This window comes from Labrus bergylta, chromosome 14, assembly GCF_963930695.1.
Source record: "Labrus bergylta chromosome 14, fLabBer1.1, whole genome shotgun sequence".
Taxonomy (NCBI): domain Eukaryota; kingdom Metazoa; phylum Chordata; class Actinopteri; order Labriformes; family Labridae; genus Labrus; species Labrus bergylta.
The window spans coordinates 16,597,103-16,619,936 of record NC_089208.1 but is presented as its reverse complement, the minus strand read 5'-3'; the positions used below and the strand labels follow the sequence as shown (position 1 = coordinate 16,619,936).

The 22,834-nt window shown below is 39.6% G+C and overlaps 1 protein-coding gene across 1 annotated transcript in view; it reads left to right on the top strand.

Moving 5' to 3' along the window:
• fstl4 (follistatin-like 4) overlaps positions 1 to 22,834 on the top strand; it is a 185,823-nt gene that overhangs the window by 61,345 nt on the left and 101,644 nt on the right. Inside the window, exon 4 of the mRNA XM_065963116.1 lies at positions 13,874 to 14,116. Coding sequence (XP_065819188.1) covers positions 13,874 to 14,116 — 243 coding nt within the window. The remainder of the gene's footprint in view (positions 1 to 13,873; positions 14,117 to 22,834) is intronic.

Genomic DNA, 22,834 nt, shown 5'->3' with positions numbered 1-22,834 from the left:
GATCAGTTTGAAAACCTCTTATTATCTATGTCTGACTCATTGCTCAGGCAATATCATTTTTGACTCTTCCATGTGTCATTATATCAGGCATGAGGATTAAACATAGAACAATGTGTTATATCCAGTATGTTGTGTTATTACTGGGTGCACAACACTATGAAAACCTCCCACATTATTCACTGTGCGCGTTTGTGTTTCAGCAAGGCTAGATTGGAAAATCGAAGGTTACACCATTGTTGCTGATGGAGATTTATATAAGGACACATGCTGTGTCTGCGTAAGAGGGCTTGAGTCCTTAGGAGTGAAAAGCTGCAGGCGATTGAATATTCTGTGTCACAAGTCAGTAAACATATTTATTACAATATAGCAGCAAGGTAAGTGCAAACAAGAGAGTCCCACTTGTTTTTATATTGTCAGGTTTATTGTGACCACAGTCCAATACCATTACCATCGAAAAATAATGCTGCAGCAGTAATTGTGCATGAGTTCTTGCCAAGTTCTTCAGCTGCTCTCTGTAGTTGTTTTTTATCGCCCCTGTTTAGTGTATAGACAAGGTGTTCTAGTATTAGCACTGCAGCTGCATCAACACATAGATCACAATGGTGCTGTGCATTCACTCTCCTGCTGTACTTGACTGCATCTCTGCAAACAAAGACAAAAACTTGCCAAACATTGTTTGTTTTCTCTGCAAATATATTTGACGGAAAAAATAAATATGTATGTAAATCAATAAATAAGACTTCAGCAGTCAGTTAGCAGTACTGGATGTATTCATTGTTTATTCATGCCATCACAATAAATCACAAAAATAGGGGGGGTGTACTGCATCTATATCTGCACATATTTCTCACTCTGTTATTTAGCTTTTTGTGTCCCCTCATCTCATTCAGCAGTCTCTGTGTGTGCTGAAAGCTGGTGATGAGGGGAAGTGAGAAGCTGCATTCACACAGGACTATATTACCTCTGAGGCGTCCAGTGATTTGTAATAATGGCGCACATCATGTGGGATTTTAATCTTGTGTGAATCTTCATGTCTGCCAAGACGGAGTTTCCCTTGATAATTCTAATCTTATGCAAATGGTTGTCTCCAACATGATGTATTTTTCAGCCACAGAGTCTTTATCTTTTGTTCTTATTGTAGATGTGAAACTTATTTATTTTTTTACCCTCATATAAGCTTTTGAAAACCTTCAAACTACAAACCCAATGTCCTTGGGAAAAAGTACTTGTATTGGCAATTCTACTGTCCATGATTTATGGTGGAAAAGTATGGTATTTATTCAGAAGGCATTATAATTAAGGGAAAAAAGACTGCAGAAGAGTATGATGTGCAAAAAAACCTGTCCTTAGTGTTTCCTGTGTAAGCCTATTTATTGTCCTTTTCAAGTGCATGTGCTGTAGTGATGTAGGCAAGACTAAAGTAGCCAAGACCAAGCATACCTGAGGCCAGAGTGGTCCGAGACCGAGACAAGACCGAGACATTTAGGGATCGAGACCGAGCCAAGAACAAGGCAGGGCGAGACTGAGACAAGACCAAGACCATACATATCACAGAACCCTAAACCAAATCAGCATCTTGTGTGCAGGGGGCAGATCACTCACTTAGACTGCAACACCAGGAAGGTAGCAGTCTAAGTGAGTGCTGTAACTGGGGGATAAAAATCAAATAATGAATCAATTAAAGTGAATTATTCTTTTAGAAAGGGGCGTTTTCCTTCTAATCTCAGTAATGACGTGGACAAATAGCCTATCAGTGGTGGTCTTTTACTGGTCTTGATTTAAAGTTCGCCCAGTTCGAGACAAGACCAAGTAAAAATGCTTCTGATTACGAGACGAGACCAAGACCTTCAAAAAGTGGTCTCGACAACGGTCTTGAGACCAAGACCGATTTCGAGTACTACAACACTCGATGTACACACTGTATGTTGTCAAGGAACACTGTGGTCCGTTCATAATTCTTTGGCATTGTGTCCATTGAAGACAGTGTATGGAATCAAAATAATTAGTGAGACCAATAGTTATAATGCTCATTAAAACCTGATTGGAAGGTTAGGGTTGTGAAACTGGTCTAATGCTTTACTTTGACGTCTGTTTCTGTCAACTACTGCAACTGCTTTAAAATGATTACAATCCAAACCCTCTATATTCAAACTTAACCAGATTTCTGTTGTTTCCTTCTTTATCTAAATCATACTCTTGCTGCATTGCGCAATGTGAACAAATATTTCCAGTTTTCAGCAACAGCATTGTGTCCAAAAACATATTGCAGCAAACTCCAATCATCCCTCTCTTTTATAACTGCTGTGAACAGACAAGAAGAAGAAGTCCTTTCTGATAAGGCAGCCAGTCACCTAAAGAAAACCTAAAGGTGCTTACCCAATGCAAAAATAACCTATAACAAACATGGGTTAACATCTGCAAAGTTTGATTTCAACATACAGCAGATTAACTCCTTTGTTGAAGAAAAAACGCATCAGGGGTCACAAACTCGGTCCTTTATGAAGATCACCATTAACATTGTACATGTTGTTATTCCACATGCAATGTCCCTCTGCTGTAAATCCACTCAAGAACAATGACTGTGTATTTGTCTCTCGAAGAAATCGATCCCCCAGAATACAATTCTCTCCATTTCAATCAGCCTCCTACTTACCACTGCTCTGTCATTTTGTCTGCCCTATTTGTACAGAAAAGCCACGGTAAGACAGAAAATGTATTATCACCACGATATGAACCCATCAGTCTGTCTTACGAACAAAAGAGAGTCATGTACGCAGGTTTTGCTGCAGTGCTTTTTAACACAGCATAGAGAGCATCAATTCTCTTTATCAGAGGACTCAGTGCTGTTTGATAACGATTCTTTAAATGGACACAAAGGATTTCATGCACAACACTATCTCTGAGTGAGTATAGCATTAGGCTGCCAAAGCCCACCCAAAAGAGGAAGGCCTTTATAAGCCGTGTCAGACAGCGTGACCTCTTGATCTTCCCCCCCGCTCTTTCTCGCTTACCTTTGCTCCTCACCTCTGTGGCCTCTTGCCCTGCGGGGGCTATTAGTCATCTCAGCTGTGGGAGCGAGGCCATCGGAGGGCACTTGGTCTCTGTTCTCCCAGAGCCCTGTGGAGAGGGAAGTTGCAGGTGTGGAGTCAGCAGAAATACAGTATATACTGTTGAGAGATGTATAAATAGAGAGATAAATAGGTGGAGGTGAAAGCGAGGTGATGCCGATGATGGATGGAAGGAATTACGATGTTGTTGATAATAAACAGGGATGGAGCGTAGAGGGACCATGATATGGAAAGGTTAGGTAGCTATGAAAAAAGTGCATTTCTTAATAAGAGAAAATAAACATAAACACAGACTGGACTGCCCATTTCCTATCACACACACATGAAAATGACTCCAAAGACTTGTTTTAAGGAAACATTACTATTGTTTTGTTTCACTTTCAATTTGTAGTCTACAAACTCATGGGATGTGTGGGGATTTTTTTTTCTTGCAGTTGAGAATATATTCTCCACATTCACCTAAACCTGCAGGAAAAAAAAGAGTGCTTATTTCATCCTTTGCCCTGCTGGCATTAATGTGAAAAAATGAGCGTGGCAGCTGGAGAGGACTGATGCTCTTGCTCTAAGTGTTGTAGTAGCCTTAGTTGTCGTATCTGCAACAGGGGTAAACCTGCAATTAATAATATACCAGATGGTGTGAACAAGCTTCTCTGTTTCTTTGACATCAATCAAATGCGGCTATACTGGTGCCTTTTTTATTTCAGTGAACTTTTTTTTACTACAGACACATGCAGGAATGTGAACACTTAAGACATCCTTTCATGCACACCTACACAAAGTCAACTAAAAACAACAAAGTACACTCTAGAACTTTGATCCCTCTTGAGGAGGAGCAGATGGTGCGCTTCCAGCACCTTGGTAAAAATGTTTCACGCACAAGGCATGACACCCAGGTTAATTTATATTTTGTGTAAATTACTGTTCTGAGAATGCTTGAATTGATTAATATGGATGCTAAAAAACATTTTTCTTACATACATATTAACATGTAATTTAATTTAGTCCTGAATCCAATAAAGAATTTCATTAAAGAGGACATATTATACCCCTTTTCCACGTTTTCAAACAGTCCCCTGTGGTATAAATGAAACATCTGTGCTGTGCTTTGGTCAAAATATAACATGAATCATGCACCAGAGGAGGTTTGTGACCCTGTATAAACCAGCTCTCTCAGAACGCTCCGTTTTGGTGTGTGTCTCTTTAAATTCAATGAGTTCCCCTCACTCCCCCTCTCTCTTCAACAGGACGTGCAGACGAGTTCAGCTTTGAGCTTCCATGGAATCTTGTTAACATGTCCCCTGGGAAAAGCATGACTGTTGGAGACAACACAGGGGAGGGGGTATTTTTTGTTACCAGAATCCCACTGTGATGTCACAAGGAGAGCACATTTGAAACGGAGCATTTTTCTCTGTGTTGTAAGACTTATGCAGACCACCAACAAAGGACTGGGTGGGTTAATTTTATATTTTGTGGGTCAGTAGACACTCAGGTTACCAAAATATATGTTCAAAAACATTGTAAAGTGGATTTTTTTATAACATGTCCCCTTTAAACATGTTTTTTAGAAGAGTAATGTTTTCTTTCAAATGTCATTTTAAATGAGCATATAATACAAATAAACAGACCATTCTGCAGGATTGAAGTGGTTACAAACTGTTTCAACCATTTGAAGTAAAAGTTCAAACACATTAATAATCACAGTCCATTGTAGCTTTTAGAGTTACAATAAAAATGATTGCAAACGTTCTTTCATCAAATTTGCAGACATCCCTGACTTGAGCTCACCTAGTTTTTCAGAATGTTTAACCAAACAATGTTTTTTACAGTTATTTTTTTCCATTCTTACTAAGTAGAGAAAGGCCAAGGCTGCTTTAAAATTGTATTATCGGGGAGGCCATTCCACCTTCCTAAAACATTACAAGTCTCTTTGCTTGCCCAGCCCACAGAGTGAGAAACACACACCAGTCATACCAAATACAATGTGAATAAGAGCTTACTGAGACGGCTGCTTACTGTGAATTCCAGTTCTGTTTGGTCTCACAGTCGTTTCTCCACGCTGTCAAAGCTTTATACTCCCACATGGTTCACCAACTCTGTTTTACTTTATGCCTCCTTTGATTTTACTTTTCCTTTATTTCGTGCTCATATTTCATACCCTGTAGGCAGTCGCTCCACAGGTTACCCAGAGAAAACATGTTGCTTCATCTTGACATCAGAATGAGCTGTTTTCCTGCATCAACACTCATCCTTAGATGTAATGACTGAAATAAATCCATCCGTAGTATTTTATTTATTTAGTTGTGCTTGGCTCAGGAATTAATTGGGTTTGCTCTAGTCCAAAAAACAACCCTGACATAGAAATGCATGAATGAATATTTACATGAACCAGAGTGTAGTTTATGGCTAGCATGAGGGTTGAGCTGATCGGAAAACAACAACAATGCAGGACAAGTTGGAGTAGGGGTTGAGCTAGAAGATTTTTTAACATACAGCTGCAGAATATAAAAATAATATTTGGATAATCGCCCTAACTTATCCGCTTCAGTTTTTGTGAAGGCTTCTAAAAATGCACTGTATTCCCTCCAATTCTCTTCTGATTCTGATTCTTTCTCTGGGCATGCCCTGTTCCATGACTTTTCCTCTAACCAGTCCAAAACAAAAATTTAACCCATGAATCCCCCACTAGTCTGGTGTGTAGTAGATCATGTGGGAGCCCCACAGTAGCAGTAACAGCAGCAGGGCTCTCCCAGGTTGCTCTTTCAAGAGAGCTTAGCCTCTTGGTGGAGCGGCTTCAGATACACGGGGATCAGAAGATCAATACAGACCTATCAGCTGAAGCAGATAGATGAGCCCTGTGACGTTTTGTCTGAGATATACTCTGAAAATCCCTGCTCTCTTGAGGAAAAGCCGGCCTCCCTCTCTTCCCTGCTCCAATGCTGGGTGTCAAAGAAATGTAACCACTCATTTGTGTGTTTGCTTTTTATATAACTGTCTTTTAACTCTCTTTGTTCTGTAACATTTTCTCTATCCCAGTCCTCAGTTTTCTGTTGTTCAACTATGCTTATTATCATCTCCATAAAAGGGTTCTTATATTTAATACAGCAGCATACTTAGAATAAACATGAAGCCCATTCTTGCCTGCTTAACCAATAAGAGGAATGTAAAATTGTAGTACATTGTCATTGTAGTAAAAGGTATGAAGTAAATTCCTTCTTTGACTCTCCTATTTTGAAGAAGAGGTAGCAGTATAATATCGTATCCTAAGACACAGCAGGACCTCATAAACACCAGCAGCTTCTAGTGCCTCGATTCACTTGATTACTTAATCAATTGAAATGCTTTACAATCAATAATTTTGAAGGGCCAGGCAGAGAAAAAGGGAAACATCAAGACATGGGAGGAAACAAAGTCAGAATGTGTTAATAATGGACTTGACATGTATCCAAAATAAGCAGTTATATGCGTGTTTAAACTTATCATAATTAAAAAAAAAAAACAGAAAGGAAGATGATTGTTTTGTGGCCTTAGTTTGAGAAAATAAATGTTCATATGAACATGAATATTCTCTGTAACTGTGGCACACAGCAAGTTCAGATCGTCTGTTTAACAATTCATCCAACTGTTCATCCCTTTCTTCCACATATTTTCTGCTAAGTGGTGGTGGCACTATAAGCTAAGGAAATCATTCAATAAGTCCCTGTCCTAAGGAACTGTTTCAATCTCCTCCTTGGTTACTGGAGGAGTTTCCAGTCCAAATTAGGTCCACTGTGTTCAAGTTCAATCCCAGTGCCTACCTGTACATGTGTCCAGGAAAACTTCTGATGCAAGGCTGTCCATGAGACAGCCTGAATGTGAATGAGTAACGGCTCTAAGATGAGCTCCTATCTAATGTCTTAGCTTTTTATCTTTACTTAAACACTCAGCCTTCTATCCCATAGCTTTGGTTTGAAAAAAAAAAAAAAAAAAAGCCCCTACGCATCAAGGCTCCCAATGTGGGACCAATAGGATTCTTAATAGCTATCCTCAACTACGTTTGGTCCTACCTTTTTTTGGAAGCCCGATTTTATCAGTGTGTAAGTTGTGTGTCTGGCTGTGTATGCTTTCATACACATAAGAGAATGAGTAGGTCACATCCCAGACGCCAGTCGACAGTAACATTTTGTATTCTCATATCAGCCAAGAAATGTCCCGTGTCAAAAAAAACCATCCAAATACAGACAAAGGACAGGGTCTCTGCAGACACAGCCACCACCACACATGTTTGGAGGCCCAAAAGTAACGATTGAGTGGCATTACTTTTTTTAGTCAAAAGCTACTGACTATCTTTAAATGGCTTCTTTCTCCGTCCATTCAGTCTGCAGCAGTGAACATCTAAGGGACTGGCTAACCTGTCATTAAGCCATTAAAAAGAGGTCATGGAGGTAATGGGTAATTCGGAACACTTAATGAAGAGAAATGGCTCTAGAACAAAGTTTATATTAAATATAATTATCTTCTCAGGTTACTTCATGTACAGGAGCTGCTGTTGTCATCTCTGGTGTCCAGATGAAATTAGAAATATGAGGGATGTCTAAACGACAGGTTTTAAAAAATGTCCTTGTCTTAGATTGTTGCTCTTTTAGTTGGGCACTTTAGTCCAGGTTTATTATTATTTCAGTATATTTTGGTGATCTTTTTCAGATCTTTTATATATCTTTATATATATAAATGAACTTTGTACTATCTAAGGGTCGTATAATGTGCAAATCAGTGTCTGTTCTGACTTTGAACAATTCTTTAACAAAAAAAGACAAAACTTATGTTTTGGGTGGAAGAGTTAAAAGTTTCCTTTTAAAAACCAAGCAAAGCTTTGTGTCCACATAGTGCAGTGTGTCCAATCTCTGGTTATTTTTATTCTAGTTTGTTTCCTTGGAGGAACGACATCATTTTGGGTACAATGCAGCAAACAAATGGACAGTTAATTCTTATCTATGTGTATGCCACAGCATATCTCACCTAGCACCAAGGGCTGCTGTTGTCCATTGATATTCCAGCTCAGCATGCATGTCAGAAGCGCTTTGTTCAACTGCACGGCACAGGGGAGACAGTGTTTGACGGCGCGTCTCTGAATTTAATTATCTACAGCTGCTTCAGAGCAAATAGAATTGACTGTGAGATCAGCAGATGTGACAGAGTTTGTCCTGGGCTTCAAAACAACCTATACATAAACACAAGTACTCCTTAGACATCGGCACTATGCATACACAAAGATGTGCAACAACTTTATTTACACAAGTGAAATGAAATGACGAGACAAGGACACTTTTGGGGCTGAACTGCGATTAACAAAAGTACACTACTAGGAAAAAAAAAACATCCTCTTATTTCTGTAAATGTCACCGGCTGGTATCCTTAAGGGTATGTGACTCCAGCTTTCATGTTTCCATGGATCACGGCGGTTCATAACATGGTTGTGCTGCAGGCAGCGGGTCCCATATCACCAGCTAGGGTAAATGTTCTTCCATTCTAATTAGCAAGAAGCTCAACGGTGTCCCTCTGTATCTCAGAGGAGAACGTATCAAAAACAACAAACTACCCCTCTGTGGAGCTGGATTATACACAGAATAAATAAAGTTTGTTGTGTATGCCTTTAAATGTTAAAGGGATTTAGAGAGCTTGAGAATGTAGCCTCAGGTGTAAATATATCGAGGCATATTTTAGATGCTAAATAGAGCAAGGGTTTAGACAACGCTTTGCTTAGAGTGAAGTAATATATATTGACTCTCTCTCTCTGTCTGTCTCTCTCTCTGCCTCTCTTTCTCGCTTGTTCTCTCTCTCTCTCTCTCCGAGCCACACATCATACAATGCACTTGTGATTGCCTGCATACAGATTGTATGCCTCTGGATGCACTGATTTCAAATTACCGAAGGCTTCGTCACAATAACACAGTGAGGGCTGAGGCTGACAAGATTGTAGCTTCTCCTCCTGAACAAGTGAATAGACAGCCAGTCAGGCAGACTCTCGATCGTGCTGCGCCTCTAGTTATGCTCTCATCCACTTAGGGCTTGCATAAAAGAGAATGAAAAGGCAAAACTTGTCTTTATTCTCTGTTGAAAAATGTCAGAAAGATAAGGCGAAATGGTCTTAGCACTTAAGACAAATCCCTCATGTCCCCCATGCAACTATCAACATTGTTACTTATTGCAAAACATGTTCTGAAATCTCTGATTATAGTGGACTATACTGGTCTCAATTTCCCTGAAGCCCAGTAGAGCTCAGCACCAGAGTGGAATTGACCAAAAGACACACGGAGGGAGTATACATATGCACAGCAAAATGAATGGGAAAAAGAATAAAGTACAAAGAAACTGGAGTTACAGAATGCAAGACTTCTAGTCTGGACAGTCAGCCTGGTCTTTTCCTGGTACCACAGGGCCTCTGAACTTGTAAGAGCCATTCATAAGCACTGTGCCGGCAGCTTAGACAAGGAGGATTATCAAACAGCACTTTTAGCCTCTTAAGCAAGCCACAATTGAAGCCAACACGGTCCAAGAGACACAAAACAAAGGACTTACAGTGAGGATGAACGGGAGCGTTTGGACTTTGCTAAATGTCACACAGCTTGTGTATTGTAGATGTAACTTTGTATGCTATTGTCTCTGTTGTTTGAGTAGCTAGTGTTCATGTACTCCTTTCTTTGAACAGAAAGGGAAAGGGCAGGGGGGGGGGGGAGAAAGAGGGAGGCAAGAAGGGAGGAAAAAAAGAGGATGAAGAAGGAAGAACAACTACCGGTGGGTTACTGCCGCTGGACGGATGTTGCTAAGCGTTTAATCTCCCACGCTCGGAGAATACAAACGATCTTGTAATCGTCCCCGACCTTGACATGAACAGCAAGGTCGCAAGGGAGCTGCGCTATTTTGCATTTCCCACAGATGCTTTGCAGAGACATGCAAAACAATTAGTACACTGGATAAAAAAAGGAGTTGAGGGTGTCATTACTTCCCCACTATCACCACTCATCAGGGAGTAGTTACCTGGCCAACCCTTAACCCCAAAGCTTCCTTTCGCAGATTTTTAAACTTAATTATAGAAAAGAAAACGTTAATGCTTCATATCTATGGGCTGTGTGTATTTATTCATTGCTGACACTTGTCATAATTTCAAACCGACCGGTCTCCAAAATGTATTTAACTTAGATACAAATAATGTCTTAGACTTTGACTTCTGCTTTGAAGTCTTGAGTTTGGCATTCTTGGCTGGTTCTTTGTTTCCGTGGAGTTTGAAGTGTCCATATTTGTATGAATAGTTTGATAACAACTTTCTATATCGTATATAGTGATTATATTTCATTTGCAGCAAGGCTCCAAAGCATCCCCTGCTTTTTCTCTTATTTTTATTAATGGTTTAGTAATGCTTATCCAGAGCATTAATAAATGGTTAATTATGGTTAAGTAATGCTTATTCAGAGCATCAATAAATGGTTAATCATGTAATGTTTATATAACATCAACAATAATGATAGGTTAGGCATGTGAGTTAAGAACGTCTATGAAGCTAAAGGAACAATCTATCGTCTAGATGAAGACCATTGTGTGGTCCACTGATCTCAACCTTTACCAAAAATAAGTCACCAGTTGGAGGATGGATAAGTAAGTGAACAGTCATTAACCTTAAATAAACATTAATAAAAACAAACACTTTTGTCTTAATGCTATGACTTAGCTGTGAACCTCAAGACATGCATCTAAATGAACATCTTTATCAAGCACTTAGTAATATTAGTTAATAGGCTTAATTAACATGTAAACCCTTAATTAATGTTAACAAGAGACATCTCTTAAGGGTTTCTTAAAGTTCATTATTGTATGAATTTGCTGTTAATTAAGGCTTATTACTGCATTAACTAATGTTAATAGCATCCTTAATAAGGATTAAATAATGTATTAATTAATACCGTAGTTAACATGAACACCCTTAATAAATGATTACTAGACACATTAGTTAACTGTTAGTAACCATTAGATGCTTAATAATGCCTTAACTAATGTTAATTTATGTACCCTTATTGTAAAGTGTTACCAATTTTTCTTTTTTCAACCAGCAGAGTTGCCCCCTCCTCACATGTAGAAAAATAATTAGGATTGAGGCTTGGAAACATTTTAAACCAACAAAACAACAATTTCTTATTTTTTTAAAAGTATGGTTAGTCTACTAAAAGTTCAAAAACTTAAAGCTTTGAAAAGTGTTGATATTACAGAGATTAGAAGCTAAATTAATGAAGGAAGCTACATGAAGAAAATGAAAATATCAATCACTTACAGTTAATTGATTATTAATATTATTATTTTTTTACTGAAAATGATTAGAAGAGCTTATTGTTCAAGACGTATCTCCAGTGTTTGTATTTGACAATGTACCGCTTGTGTTTGCGAGCACAGACGTTTTGTATTTAAAAGAGAATGAACACGAGAGTGCACAGTATGCGTGTATGCATGCTGACATCTCAAAGGGAGAAAGGTTGCAATGGTTGTATTCCTTTTTTCTTGAGTCTGCTCTGATGAGCCTCTGTGTGTGTCTGCTCTGGAATTGCCTTTATGTGATTATGGAAGTTTTGTCCTCCGACAACAGCGCATTACCTCTATTATTGAATATGCTGAGAGTTGAGATATGATTATACTCCAGGCAAATTCAATTTCTGTTTTCAGCAGTTTGATTATAAAAGGCCGGACTGGGCTCTTTTAAGTTAAGCCAGTATGGTTTTAACCTTATCCTACGGAGGGATAATAGAACTGACCCCCTCTCAGCATCTTAACCGACTCAACCTTTACAACAGCGTCCACACAATGGCCAGACAAGTGCCTTTTGGGATATGTATTCATTTCCTTTTAATAGCAAAACAGCCTTCGGAGTGTCCCGTATCTGAAATGCAAAGTTAAGGGAAGAGCCTTTAGACTTTCGTTTACAGGCTTAGTTTCCTCTTTAGCTCTTTGAATAACAGTGCGCCATTCTTTTTGTGTTGTTTTCTCACTACCTTGATATCAAGTTTATTCATGTGGTGCAATTAGATTCTCAGATTGCTATGGCCACCAGCTCTTATATTTGCCATGGAAACCACGGCAAATTTAAGAGCTTATTAATATCAAAGATGATAAAAGGACAGAATGCTTGAGAAGAAAACAGCACTTGAACTTCACTGGGTCAATAAGGGCGGAAGATCTGCTTTTCGACTGAAATCCCCTTTGTTTGATAGCAGGAAAATGCTTTTTGAAGGACAAACTCTGAAATGCAATTATTTCTGTTTTGAGTTTGACATTTTTAAGTATTCTGTAACAGCACTGATATTGTTGTGTGTCTATGTTCAGGGGTTGGGAATGGGTGAATTTATTGTGTCCTTAGAGATGCAAAATGTATCTGTTCTTTTATCATTTTATAAACGTGTTTGCATGTTACTATGTATGTATTTGTATACAGATTCCACATAAATCTTTAATCTTTAGTCAAACAAACTGAGCTTCTGCCAATCATTTTGATATTATGTGGGTGGGTATTATAGGGCTTGAGTTTAGCTTTCCCACAGTGGTACGAAAGATTTTTAAATTAGGTTCAGGTTTTCTACTACATTTTTTGTCTCATTTAATAGAACTGACATTCACAAGATCTGATTGAGAGGCAACAAATGCTCTGCTCAGCCTGCCTTAACATGGAGTTTTTTTACTCTAAATCCCCAGGTACGTGGGTCTAATAAATCCAACCCTCAGCTCAAAACAGGGAGGGGGGGATTCTGGTCAAGCTCATGGAGTCAGAAAAGATCAATCCAAGGCTGAGGGTCCGGCTACATCAGCAAATTTTTGACTCACTTTAGGTGCAAATAGATTAAATCAGGAGAAAGAGAAGAGGAGTACTGGGCAGTGAGTGGTGATGATGGTCGTGCTGGCGTGTGCATTTGTGCATGCCTCTTTATGTACCTGTGTGTGTGTGTGTGTGCGTGCGCGCGTGCGTGCGCGTGTGAGCGTTGTCATGCAGCTGATGAACTGTGAGTGTGTGCATTTGGGTGCACTTTCACTCTCAGGTATGTTTGTGTACAGATGTGTGAATAAGTTACTGAGACGTGTTAATGAGGACATCTGTCTGTATGATTTCTATGGAGGTAGATCATCTTAATATAAAATGCTGCTCCTTGTTAGCACTGTGTTATAACTGCGATCATAACAGGAGGTGTTGGGCATGGGTTCAGTTCTTTTTTTAATTTACGGTGCATACAGATTAATTTTTCTTATTTCTAGTTTGTTGTTAATCTTTTATATGTGCATGTACATTTAATGGGATAAAAAAATCTATCAAAATGTTTTTATAATTTTATTAATTTTTTTAAAGAACAGGATGCATCAGTATTGACGTGTGCGGAGCACACTGACAATCAAACTGAGTTTGACCGATTTTACTGCGAAACCATGTCCTGCTCAGGTGGCAATCAGGGCCAACTGTTTTCTGTTGTGGGGGCAGTTTTATATTAAAATTGCTCTGTGCTTATCGTGCAGCAAGACTTTTCTTTCTTGGTAAGAGATCGGTCTCCAATGACTGTCTGGAGGTTTGAGGACACACAACTGTCCCCTCTTAACCCAAAATTTGTGATGAGATGGCTGTTTTTTCTTCTTAAGTGTGCAACATGGACTGATCTTTATCTTGTGCCTGTCATTGTTTCATTGAATAAAAAGGACAAGTTATATTGTGGATATACTGTATAAAGTTGTTCTCACTTTGTAAGATATTATGAACTTTTCCACTCCTGCTCAGGTGCTAAACAAACCATTTTTTTGTCTTTCAGCCCTTTCTGACACGGACGGAGGCCCCTGTCGGAGGACCTACTGTGGACGGGGTCGACAGTGTGTGCTGATGGCAGAAACTGGCCGTGCTGAGTGTGTTTGCCAGGAAAAATGCCGGCCCTCCTTTGTGCCGGTGTGTGGCTCGGACGGCAGGTTCTACGAGAACCACTGTGAGGTGTACCGCACCGCCTGCCTGGAGAGGAGACGGATCTATGTGGTGCACAGCAAGGACTGCTTCTTTAAAGGTACCACTTAACTGTTACTCCACACCGTCTTTCATTCTGTATATTTATTTTTTTACCACTTATATTGCAAAAAAAGGAAACCATTGCTTGAGGTTCCATTTGCTTATTAACAGAAAATAGTTATATTTCCATTTTACTGAGATCGAGTGTCACGCCTACAAGGGACGGTTTTCCCTTAATCACACAAATTGACGTTGTACTTTTGGTTAAGGTTGTATAGTGAAAGACAACAATGCTGCTTAGAGACTGTTTATTGTGGTTGAAGATGTTTCTCACTCATTTAGTAATACCTGCAAGGCACACTTTAAAGCACTTTTAAGGTAGCAGTGGGGCTTTGACTTTGATTCCATGTTGAAACATTTCAACAGAAATACAGATGTACAAACAAACATAGTATATTGTTTTGTAACACATTCTAGCTGTGTAGCTGTTGCCAGGCGCATCAATAACTGTTAAGATCGTGCTGTTTCTATCAGCCAACTATGGACATGAAAAAATGAATTCATTTATAGCATGGCCCTGAAGGCTGTAGCTCAGGGTCCAGTCTGAGACAAAATAGCTAAGCAATGAGATCGAAACACAGTAAACAATCTTATCAGCTGCTGTGTTCATCTCTTCTGTGTGCTCTGCCATACTGATAAAACAACACATTCAGCTCAAGTCAGCAAACATACTTAAAGTACTAAGTAATCCAAAGACTCTGTCATCTAAATCATGTTTCACTTTATCCTTCAGCTAATTCAATGATCAGTCAAATTGTGACTCTGGAATGAGGAGTGTGCATGCTGTGATTTCAACCAAGAGCTGACGTTTCTGTTTCATGAATCAAATTGTATGCAGTGCTAACGTGGTTATAAATGTCTAACTTCAGCGATACTCCGACACACCACTGCTCCAGCTGTATCAATATCCTGGCGAGCACAAATCACCACTAGGTTACAGTGGATCTCTAGTTCTCTCAACTAAATCATTCAAATCTCCACACCTTGCCTATCACTCATTAGTAAAAGTGCACTCCAAGCATGAACAGTCAGCAGTTTTACACAACAAACAGTCCAGTCGCTTCATCATGACTTCGATTTAAAGGCAAACGGGTCAGGCGGTCTCCTACTTATTTGAAGAACTCACATACACAAACATTATTCTAAATGTTTGCCAGCTGCTTTCATCCTGACACACTGCAAGCATGCATGCCTGTATAAACGTACCTGTTAGCAAGTTCTTCAAATCGTCTTCTTATAAAGAGAGCTTGGTTTCATGTTGGTGCAGGGGCAAAACGCGCACATATGGCACAAATGGCACAAATGGCAGAACTTTGAGGTGTATCACATTATGAAGGGAAGGAGTCCTGGCAGCCACCACCATGCATAGCTAATCCACATTAGGGATGTTCAGTTGACACATTAGGCTTAAACTTAAAGAGAAGTCTGAATGCAAAACCAGCAGGAGACGAGAAATGTTAGCGATTACGTGCATTGTGTGCGCACGTTTGTGTGTAATTGAGATTTAATTATTGCACCTGAGTACAAAGACTTGTTTGACACATGTTTCTCACAATATTCTGCTAGAAACATTTTGTATAGATGGAAGAGAGAAAGGGGGTGAGGCAGTGGCTATGTTTTTATTTGGCTTCATTGCACTTTGTTGCGTTATCTGATTCTTGAAACTTGTGAAAATGATAACCCATTCTGGTTTGAACTCTGCGTAACTCATCAATATATAATTATCTGCCACTGTTTGAGACAACATTACTGCGTATTACCTCAATTCAAGTTCTTTTCCGTGCTGTTGCTCTGTGTAATTATTAAACAAGTCTCCATATAATAACTGAAAACATGCCACAGTTAGCACAATGGTTGGTGTTTTTCTTTTTTTTAATCCTGTGTGTATCTCTTTGGAACACCTTGTTAAAAGGCTGGATTGACTGATGTTTTCTCCTCCTCCTCCTCCGCCTACTTATGAACACATCGATTCTCTCCCGTAATAATGTTCTTTCTGGTGTTATTTTTGTTTGTTTTGATTTTAAATTGTAGAGCCCACTTTTGGATGCCTAGAGCTTTTCAAGTACTGGATAAGGAAAATGTGTTTACTCTCAGACAAATACGAGACCCTTAGATGAAAATGTATCTCTTTGGTCCTTCAGCTATGCATTAAGCCACAAGGCCAAAATCATTTTGGGATTCCTTTTTTTTTTTTGGGGGGGGGGGGGGTATTTTGCTTTTGAGTTTGATAAACCTAAAATCTGTGCTGTGAAAGCCAATTTCCCTCAGCTCGGGGCTATATGACCAAAGTTGCTGTTCTGAATTTGGCAAGTTCTTATGCAAGCTTTTGCCCCATAATTTCTGAACTCTTGAGATTCACTGTGCAAAGCTAGTCCAAAACTGTCCACTTTGGCAAAGAGAGGAAACTTGCTGTTTCCCCTCTATAGTTTTTGAGTTGATTTAATGGTTTTAATAATCACAACTTCCGCTGTCACAGTTTCAGAACCAGGTCACTTAGGACATCTGACATAGGTCTGAAGACAAAGAACATCTGCATACTGTGACTGATGTGACAAATCCCAATAACTAGAGGTAGAGGTAAACATAGGTGTAAAAGCAAAGGAATTAAGCACTCTTATAGGACACATGAATTATTTGTGATACAGCCGAAAGTAAGGCTGTAGGCTGATAGTACAGGTACACTGTAAGTGTTTGGATTTGAGGTGTGTGACAGACAGGAGAGATTATTGGGGATGACTTGGAATGAGGCACTTTGTTATGCCCTGTCACTAGCGTCTTTGTAGCCATACGTAGTCCTTGAAGGTGACACTGTAATCCATCGTGACTTTCAATTGAGTGTAAATACTAAATTCGCATTAGAATTTCAGTCAAAGAAAAGGAAACTCTGATAAAATGCCTCATTCACAAATCTATTGTGAACTATTTCACACGAGTCAAAGAGCAAAATAGTTGAAACCAAAACAGGATAGAATGGATTTTATTGTGGTACCTTTTCAATAAATGGAATTCTGTTTTCATTACCACACTTTTTACATCACACTCAGCGAGCTTAAGCTTAAAGAGACACTGCTAAGAGTCTAAGATAGAAACTGCACTTGCTCACACAAGTCAAAGTCATCACGTCTGCTTTAGAATGGTGAATTGATAAACAGCTTCAAAGTTGAAAGATATTCGACCTTTCAATGGTTTCAGAGGGGGCACATGGTCAATAAAAAAGACTGATATGCCAGCTGCACTCAAACCTTATTACCCATTTAGATCCTAATTGCCAAAAGACATAAAACGGCTTTTCCTTGAGGGTGTCGTCTGCCTTTTTTGAACTATTTGATGAATGTCACTCTTATTTCACCAAATAGTTCATGCCCTCAAAATGATAATGCTTTTTTTTTTTTTTTTTTTTTTTAAAGGTTTATTTGGCGGCTTTTGTGCCTTTATTTTGAGATAGGACAGTGGGAATGACATGCAGGAAAGGAGCCACGGTTTGTATTCGAACCCGGGCTGCCCGCTTGGAGGACTATAGCCTTCATACATGGAGCACACACTAACCACTAGGCTACAGGCGCCCCATGATAATGCTTTTTAGAAGGATACAGTGACTTTTCCACTTTTTTTTCCCTAAATTATCAAAAAAACATTTATTCAATGTCCCATTAATAACTCTAGTTGTTGTTTTTTCAGCCAAACCCTTAACATCTAATAAAAAAAAAGAAACCTCTTGGCTTAAAATGCATTAAAAAGGCTAAGCTAGACATACAAATGTTGAAACTCTTCTATCTGTTAATAAACTAGCTATAGTTGTAGAAGGTCATTTCAGTCTGCAACCAATCACTGCTAACACGTGAAATTATTATCACAAGCACAGATGTTTTCTCTCCCTTCTCAACCCCCTTTTGACCCTGGCTTTGAGTACGACCGCATCCTTCTGAAGCCATTTGAAAGAGAACTAACACGGATGATTAATTGCTTTCATCTTTCTGATGAGCAGGAAGCTTCGGCAAAGGCCGACCAAAGAGACATCTGTTTCCACTGGGTCATGTAAGGATCTCAGCAGGGGGTCTTTAAAGCATCCATCTATGGCAACTTCATTAGGGACAAGTGCCGTGCTGCTGATATTTGGTCATACTGCTGGTGACGCCCAAGATCAGTGGGGTGATGAGTTGCCATCCGCCCAGACAGAAATTAGTCATGAGTCTCCCTTGAGTGTGCTTCAGATATGAACTGACCCAGTCTGGCCATCCAATCTGTTTCATATTTGTTTTACTTAAAATAAAGCTTAGATTATATTCTATATTGTAGCCTCCCATCTTGTATCAATGTTTGTCATGTTTCTGACTTTCAAAACCTCCGCAAACATTCTGATTTCTCTTTAACATCCCACTTTCTTCTGTGGCAGCTGTGTCTATTGCATGAGCCATCAAACCTGCCGTTCTCTGTCACCTCACAGTTCCTCTTCCCTCCGTCTTACTGTTGCTAACCTTCTGCCACCCCCTTCTGTGACTGAGGTCATCCATTAAGTCACACAAACACTCAGCTCCCATAACCAGGGTCAACTATGCTGTGAAGTGGAACCCAGAAGCTATAGCTGTGTACACAAAGACCGGTCACAGCAAGATGCGTAGAACATCTATGAGTGGGCGCTTGCAGGTTGTTCATGATCTCTGTTTCTGTTTCACACTCCTCTGTGCCAATGCTTCAAAAGATTCAAAATGATGATTTGTGGACTTCTACAGTCATGCCAAACATTTTTCTCTATGCTCTTTGTTTTCTCAATACTGTAGTTGTCTTAACTGTGATATAAACACTACAATTAAATACACTTATTTGCATACTGCATTTACAAGTGCATGCTTTTGAGCTCGATTTCTGTTTGTCAAAACTAAATGTCGTTGTCTGGTTGTATTTATACATACAAGAAGACTTAAAAAGAACATAACAGATGATTTTAAATAGAAAAATTTACTCTGACGAATAGCTGCCTTCATTTAAATCTGAGTAAACACTCACACTTCCAGATAGATCGTGTAGGTAGTTGATTTTCAGTGTTTTCTGTTCTATGCTCGCAGACAAACTGACAAGGAGAAACACTCACACAAAACTGAGTCAATGATGAGACATTAATTGTATTACAGGCTACTTTTGTGGGACTAAATTGTCTCTTTCTCTTCACAATAAGGCTGTCAGGTGAACAGCAGTGACACATTGGTCTTTTCAAAGAGGGCTGAACTCTACAGGATGCTTCTTGTTCTCCGTTTTTTGAATCTTTGTTGTAAATTGAATGCTGGACTTGTGGGGAGTCCTCAATTCATGATAAATTGCCTTCGTTCACTGCCCTGCCTCCTAATGAGACACTATTCAGTGTACATCACAATGACACGTTACATAAATACTCACAATTGTTCTGAAGTGTTTCAGTAGGGGTGTAAAGTTGTGCAGGTCATGAAATTTGATGAGAAGTTGCCGTCTAACTCTTTGTTAGGTTAAGAAGGACTAAAGCTGGGCTGGACTACCATGGCGTGACACATCCACGCTTACACAAACACACACCTTACACCCTGCAGTACTCCCCTGACAGGCCTTTATGTGTTACATTGCTTTTATTAACGAGCATTCCAGCTGTCCCCATCTTTCTTTCTGTGTTTACCCCTCCCTTCCAATGCCTTTCTCCACTTTTTCTCTCCTCAGTGGTCACATGGTCTCAACTCATTAAGCCGAGTTCCTCCCCCCAGATTCATTACTGTGGACGTATTGCTGTTTGAAATGGATGCCCTGTCCCAGATAGAGATGTCCCCTGGTCTGGCTCTGGTCCCCTGCCTCATAAACATCAGTCTCCCCTATGAAAATAGAAAGCTCTCTTCGGTCAGCGATGCCCCCCACCTCCATCCCCACTCCCACACCCCACCCCACCCAACCGCTGTGGTAATTTTGGGACACTGTCAAGGATACTGCACCAAAACAACGATCTTCTCAGCCATGAATAAAGCAGCAGTCTGTGTTAAACAGGTTACATCTGGTTTGATATTTCAACAAAGAAGAGTTAATTTAGGATAATGAGATAGAAAAGTACTGGATGGTGCGTGGTGCTCCAAATCATGAAATTAATGCAAAGTTACATGTAATGATTGCAGCAAAACACATTATAACCTTTGAAATATTTAATTATCCTCTTTAAAAATTAGTGCCACAATTACAATTCCTAATCCTTATTATGGGCTGTACTGATCCACTACATAGTGCAGAGAAACATTTTGTTTACAACACTATGTCAATAATTTAGTCAATATTCTTCACTTAGTTAGAGCAAGGGGTTAAATATTCACCGCCCTTCTAACATAAAACGAACTGAGAACAGATCAAAGAAAACGTTGCGTGGCCGTTTGGGAAGCCAAGAAGATGCGGTTCCCCCTGCGCCGCAGCGACGCCATGTTCCTGCTCTTGTAGAGGGAAAACCCTCTCCGCAGTGTACGATTGGTAGGAGCAGGAAACTGATTGACCAATCAGCTCCTGGGTCTGGTACACTTATTTACCAAAAAAGGAAAACACAGCAAGCCAATCAGCCTAAAATACAAATTACGGCTCACAAGATTGAAGATTAAGATTTACTTTATTGATCCCTGCAAGGGGAAATTTCAGTTTTTACACTCTGTAAGTCATGCAACACACACATGCACAAACAGGAGCCTATGGACATGCACTAATGGAGAGATGTCAGAGTGACGGAGCTGCCCACAGCGGGCGCTACTGAGCTGGTGGTGGGGAGGGGGTTTGGTGCCTTGGCTCAAGGGCACCTCGGCAGTGCTCAGGCACTAACCGGCGAACCCTCCGGTTCCAGTCTAAGTCCCTACAGACTGAGCTACTGCCGCCCACAATCATAACAACATACTATACAGTATATTATATCAGCTTAAAAGACAATAAGGATCATAAATATGTACTAATGCAGGGCTTCACTAAAGTATGAAATATTTGATATTAAGTTAAAACCATCAAAGAATCAATATACAGTCAAACTGTAGGCCTTTATTTTCCCATTGCTTGATGTCAGCAGTAAGTGATATTTTGTACCAATTGAATTGTCACACAGAACATAACACAATGAAAATTGATCCAAATGGCAACAGTAGATAGCCACAGAATTCAAATCTTATTTGGCATCCTTTGTCATGTCTTGTATAAACAAACTTGGCCATTGTGCTGATGACTGCAAATAATTAGCAATCTCTAATCTCCGAGTGATGGTGAAGCCAAACCAGTTTCTGATTTCTGACCAATACAGCAGACATAGTGAGTTTCTGTTAGAACAGAGTGTTTGTAAATGAGTTTTTTTTCCTAAATCCCTTTTGATTCATGAACCCTTTTAAAGGCCTTGAAGATTTTCTTAGCTGCATCTTAAATGTATCAAATAATTGAAACTGCAGCTCGCTTTTTTGTCGTGATACTCACATCCCTGTAGCTCTCTTCTGTTACGGCACACACTTCTCTTTGTTCGTTTATTCTTCACCTCTCTAACATAGACTGCCTACTCATCCTTTTCTTGGTTTGCACACACACTCAGACAAGGCAAATTACTCACAAACAGGAATGAAGACAGCAGTTCTGCCTTGACAAAAACAAATAATCTCTTCTGAAAGAAAATGTTTATTCGTGCCTGAGAGATTTTGACATGCTTGTCATAATATTGGTATTGCCTTTCACTTTTCCTTTCAGTGGAGAGCTGTACGCTTCAGCACCACAATAGGCCCATTGGATCGGGTGCACAGCTTTTAGGTTTTTGCCGCATGTTGCCCAGCTTGGTGAAAACAGCTTTATTAAGAATCTAAATGTGAGCTATGACTTAATACATTCAAATTGCAGAGCTATTTGGAGTTCATTTTCTTTATACCTCTCTCTCTATCTCTTACCAACCCACACACTCTTGTGCCCTCCGTTTCACTGTTGTTGAGGTAATTAACAGATCCCTCATGGTAACTTTGTTTGCAGCAAGCCAATTTGGCATTTTGTCTCGCTTCTTGTCTAATTAACAGGTGGTACGGCATCATTTTTGGAGCTTTTCATCCCCATGGTTTCCTTTTATCACTGTTTGTAATACCTCTCTTTAAAAGCTTTTGGCAAAAGCATCTGAACGACTGAGAAATTAGAAAGTGACAAACGCACACATTTGGCCCGTCACCTTCCTTTCATCAGTTTAATGGCTGCATAAAAGTAGAATACATCTGGCTTTCAGTGAATCTAGACCCAAGTGAACTTCTGCTTATCAAATGTGTTTTTGCAAGCTTTGAAAAGTGAGATGATTAACATCTCTTATTGTATTTTGTACACAACCCACTTAATGCATTTCATGTTTTCCATGCAGCCCATCGACTTTCGTACAATATGGAACACATGTCTCACCCTCTCCTTCCCTCTGCTCCCCCTTCTAACCCCCTTTTAGACCACTTTCTTCTCCTCTATATTTCGCCCTCATTTTTCCCTCACTATGCTCCCAATATGGTGCAGATGGGGATTTGAGTGACTCTGTCAAGCTTCCCTCTACATTCCCCGCTTCTGTATTAAATTGGTTCAGAGCTTAAGTTGAGTCTGAGCCGGAAGAAAATATAAAAAAATACAAGCACCACCTCCAGGCAAAGTGACCCTGGGTAGAAAAAAAACATACAACACTATACGTCCCTGACAAAACACTCAAACACACACACACTAGCAAGCAAGCTCTGAGTGTTCA